The sequence below is a fragment of the Anarrhichthys ocellatus genome, unplaced genomic scaffold (genome assembly GCF_004355925.1).
Source record: "Anarrhichthys ocellatus isolate YVR2014 unplaced genomic scaffold, GSC_Weel_1.0 scaffold4321, whole genome shotgun sequence".
Lineage (NCBI taxonomy): Eukaryota > Metazoa > Chordata > Actinopteri > Perciformes > Anarhichadidae > Anarrhichthys > Anarrhichthys ocellatus.
Window position 1 is genome coordinate 1 of NW_022284295.1, and position 4,885 is coordinate 4,885.

Below are 4,885 nucleotides of genomic sequence, written 5' to 3' on the forward strand. Positions count from 1 at the left end.
AACTAAACGTCTCTTTAAAGGACGTTTCCTCTAAATGAGTTTGTTCTCAGACTCTGATGATAAATCTCCACTTCAGCAGCTCTTACATTCACCAAACTTCACTCGTTCATTCCTCTCTGTGTGCTGAAGGTTCACACAGAGGGGTTTTGGACCTGGCTTTATCCAATGTTCAGATTTATGTCTGTAAATGTATGAAATGACCAGATATTTAATAAGATGATACCTCTTTTAGCTCTGTTTTTGGTCTCCACCTCCTCTTTAGCTGCTGAATGCTGCACTGTGTTCACCAGCTCGTATCTAACTGAGTCTTTTCTGCTGTTTTCTGCAGAGTAAAGAGTCTTCATAGAGCGTATAGACGATTATAAGTGAACGTGATTGTGTCTCTAACATGTTGAAACTTCCTCAGAACTGGTGTTCAGGGCCGCGGCTTTTGAGTCTCAAAGATGGAGGTTCAGTGATTTTGAGTCTGTTTTAAAAACGTCCTGTAATGACTTAAGTGTGTAATATATATTTTATATTTTAATATATACTTTTAATTTCCCATGACGCAGACCCGCTCTGCTGGCAGCAGCTGAGAACTTCACGGTCCTCATCAAGAACAACATCCGGTTCCCTGCATTCAACTTCATCCGGTGAGACGTCGTTACGCTTTACTTCTAACAGCAACCCTTTCATTTATGTTTTATCTCAACAAAGTAGTATTTCTCTTCTCTCTTTGGGGTTTTACTTACTGTATTATCATGTATCATGTCACAGTTTATCATAGAGAAAATGTATTATTTTTGTTAAGTATTTGGTTACATTGTTTTATTAAATAAGGAAAGCTAATGAAACTTTAACTGGTTGATGGTTTTTACTCGTTTCACGAGACGAGAGGTGATCGTCAAATCTATTTAATTGTTGTTTTTTTGTCAACACAGCCTCAATAATCAAAATCAAAAGAAATGTTTGAGGAATAAATGTGATTTGAATGTGTTTTTATGTTGATGTTTTCTGTGTAAATGTAACTTAACATCCTGCTCTCCTCTTTGTTTACCTTTTTTTTTTCTTTTTTTTTTTTCTCCCCCCCCTGGTAACCCCGTGTTTAACGTCACAATGCTATGAATTATGGGTAATTCCTTTAGGCAAAGTCTGCAGAAATGCAATATGAAAAAAAAAAACACCACTTGAGCGTGAAGATTGAGCTGAAAACAGACCGATGACGTCTGTAAAAGGTGAAAAGCCTCTGTTTTTAGTGTGTGTGTGTGTGTGTGTGTGTGTGTGTGTGTGTGTGTGTGTGTGTGCGTGCGTGTGTGTGTGTGTTTGTGTGTTGCAGGAGGAACATCCTCCCAGAGATGAGCAAAGACTACCTGAGGAGCTGCCAGAGGAGCAACGACTCTCTGTGCCCCATCTTCAGACTGGGAGACGTCGTCCGGGAGGCCGGGGACAAGTTCTCTGAAATGGCCGTGGAGGTGAAGCTCACATGTTTCTGTATATTTTACATCACATTATTACATTTTACTGACTGACTCCAGACCTGTTTGTTTTTCTGAAAAGCTGAAATGAAACAGCCAAAACAGAGAAAAAGGAAGTGCTGACTCAGCAAACTTTCACATTGTGTGAAAGTGAAAAATCAGCGTCACAGTGAAATGTATAAAAAATACATTTAAACATCTTTTAAACAGTATTAAGTATTATTCTCTTAAAATAAGTGATGGAAATCTTCCTGTGAAGATCAACGTTTCTCTTATTTCAGAACACAAGTCTGACATTTCTATAAAAATCTCAAAAGAAGTTGAATTCTGTTGGAAGCAAGTTGAAATACTTTTAGCTCTTCGGCAGATTTCATTCTCTTGTTTTCAGGAAATCAGACTTTAAGGACTCAGAAGTGACTCAAAATGAAAAGACGAAAGCAGAAGATGCACAAAAACCTCATTTCCACCGTTTGAACATCGTCTCACATCGTCTGAAGGTTGTGTTGCAGTGAATCGTGGGATACATTTCATGCTGAAAAGCATTTAAAAACATAAAAATATTTAGTATCAAATGTTTATTCCTGTTTTTTAAAATATATTTTTGAGCGAAAACCAGCCGGAAGGTTAATTTAGAAATGCAATATTTTACAGATTAAATAATGTAAATTACTTCATCAAAGTCTTCTTTATCAGATGTTTTAAACTAAAGGTCATGAAAGCATGAACTGAAAGCAGCAGAGTCAACCTCATAAACTCATTACTGTCAAACTTTATTTCAAAGTTATTTAGAGTGACAGCATTAATGTTCTGTTCTACATGAAGCTTTTAAACGGTAATCTAATGGAATATTTAACTCTCAGTAACTGATCACATTTATTCTGTAGTTGAATAACGTAACTCTAAACACTGCAGATTCTTTACTTTTAGTGTTTTTATACCACAATGGAAAAAAACTCTCAATTACAAGTAAAAAAATCCTTCATTGAAGTAAAAGTACATAAGTAGTATTAACAAAATGTACTTAAGGTGAGACACTGAAGGCAAAAATGTGCACTTCCAGAGATCGTGATCTATTTTTCCTCCAGAACGTCAGACGAGTGGAATGAAAACATCCATTTTATTTCTTTGTCTGTTTGTGTCTGTACCGTCAGATAATGCCTAATTTGCATATTTATACATAATATTTCAGACAACTTTTAATACTAAACAATAAGTAAAAGCAGAAAGTTGTCCCCTCTGAGTGAAACGTGACCCGGGATCATCTCGTGGTTTATAATCAGCACTTCCTCTGTGGACCACAGGGGGGCGTCATCGGCATCCTGATCAAGTGGGACTGTAACCTGGACCGACTCACGCAGCGCTGCCTCCCGAAGTACTCCTTCATACGGCTGGACGAGAAGGAGAGCAACCGGACGCTCTACCCAGGCCTCAACTTCAGGTGAGCCGGGGTCAGGGGTCAACTTTAACCTCCTTCAGGTGAGCCGGGGTCAGGAGTCAACTTTAACGTCCTTCAGGTGAGCCGGGGTCAGGGGTCAACTTTAACATCCCTCAGGTGAGCCGGGGTCAGGGGTCAACTTTAACGTCCTTCAGGTGAGCCGGGGTCAGGGGTCAACTTTAACCTCCTTCAGGTGAGCCGGGGTCAGGGGTCAACTTTAACGTCCTTCAGGTGAGCCGGGGTCAGGAGTCAACTTTAACGTCCTTCAGGTGAGCCGGGGTCAGGGGTCAACTTTAACCTCCTTCAGGTGAGCCGGGGTCAGAGGTCAGATTCAACATCCTTCAGATGAGCCGGGGTCAGGAGTCAACTTTAACATCCTTCAGGTGAGCCGGGGTCAGAGGTCAGGGGTCAGGTTCAACATCCTCACTTAATGTTTATAAGTTCCTCATCACAGGACCATTATAGGACCTTTATTATTATTATTATTGTTATTATTATTATTACCTTTAATAGACTTTTATATCCAATAATTTCAACAAAAACAATAAAGGTTTCTATGTTTCACCATTTATTTTATTAATAATAATAAAAATGATAGTAATCAATATTTCATTTTTTAAACCACGTTTATCATTAATAAATAAAAGTAAATAAATTCAAACTGAAACAGAAGTGAGTTGGTTTCATATTCGGCTCAATAATCCGGCTTCATGTTTCTTTGTGAGCGGCACAGTTTAACATTATTTTACTTATTATTTCTCATATTTCTGTCGTCTTCTGATCAGATTTGCAAAGTACAACACGGTGAGCGGGGTGGAGGAGCGGACGCTGTACAAAGCATTCGGGATCCGGTTCGATGTCATGGTGTTCGGAGAGGCGGGTCTTCATTCTCTTTTACTTTCACAGATTTATTTATTTGTTACGTTGAGTTTTCTAGACTTAAAGGTGAAACCGTTGTTCTTCATGCTGCTCTATTTAAAGATTTTGTTCTATTTTTCTTCCATAACTCGTCTTCTTTCAGACGAGCGGAAACAAAACATTTATTTTACTACTTTGTCTGTTTACATCTTTCGATTTCTCTTAAATTCACCAAAGTCCCCATCACATAACGCCTCATTTACATATTATTTTAAACACAACATTTGAGAACACTTGTAATACAACATGTATCGTCTTAATGTGAGTAATGAAGTGACGTTTCATTCATTTTACAGGCGGGGAAGTTCAGCTTCACTCAGCTGATCATCTACATCGGGTCCACGCTGTCGTACTACGCGCTGGTGAGACGTGTTACACATTAATAACCAACACGTTGTAAATAAACTCGCTCGCTTCCTGGTGAAGACGAGAGGATTAAACATCTCTTCTCCAGAGGTGGAAGAAGTACTCTTCAGATCTGGTACTCGCAGTAAAGTATAGCAGCACTACAGTGTAGAAATACTCTTAGCATCAAAACGACTGAAAGTAGCAAAAGTAAAAGTTCTCGTTATGCAGAACGGAACGTTTCATTATCATGTTTCTAATGTTATATTTATTATTATATGATTATATTCATATGTTTCTATTTACACAAAAAATATATAAATCACAAAACCACATTCATTTGCATCCGCAAATATGAAACGGATAAAATATAAGATGCAGGATTTTAATGTTTTGAGAACAATATCAAAAAACAAAAAGGAACAATCATAAAAACAAAAATTTGATTTGATAAATAAATATGATACATCTTGTATAATTCTAGGGATAGGAACGCATCCCACCACATTATTCTTTCTCTATTATATTTCCTATATTATATTGTATTGTATTCCCCTGCAGATGAATTTCCCCTTTGGGATAATAAACAGTTTAACACTTTATCTCAATAACATAAAATAACATAAAGCCATATTTGGTGTCACAGTTATGTTGACACATCAGCACCATCGACTGATGCTGCAGGTAAATGTGAAGCGTGTGTGTGTGTGTGTGTGTGTGTGTGTGTGTGTGT

At 37.8% G+C, this 4,885-nt stretch overlaps 1 protein-coding gene across 1 annotated transcript; it reads left to right on the forward strand.

Annotated features, from left to right (window-relative positions):
* Positions 1–551: 551 nt before the first annotated feature.
* LOC116379439 (P2X purinoceptor 4-like) lies at positions 552–4,861 on the forward strand (the record flags this gene model as incomplete). The annotated part of the gene is made up of 5 exons (XM_031841399.1): positions 552–632; positions 1,316–1,451; positions 2,756–2,892; positions 3,675–3,765; positions 4,104–4,861. Coding segments are annotated over 5 exons (532 nt in total), but the record flags the coding sequence as incomplete, so codon positions are not given.
* Between the last annotated feature and the right edge of the window lie 24 nt (positions 4,862–4,885).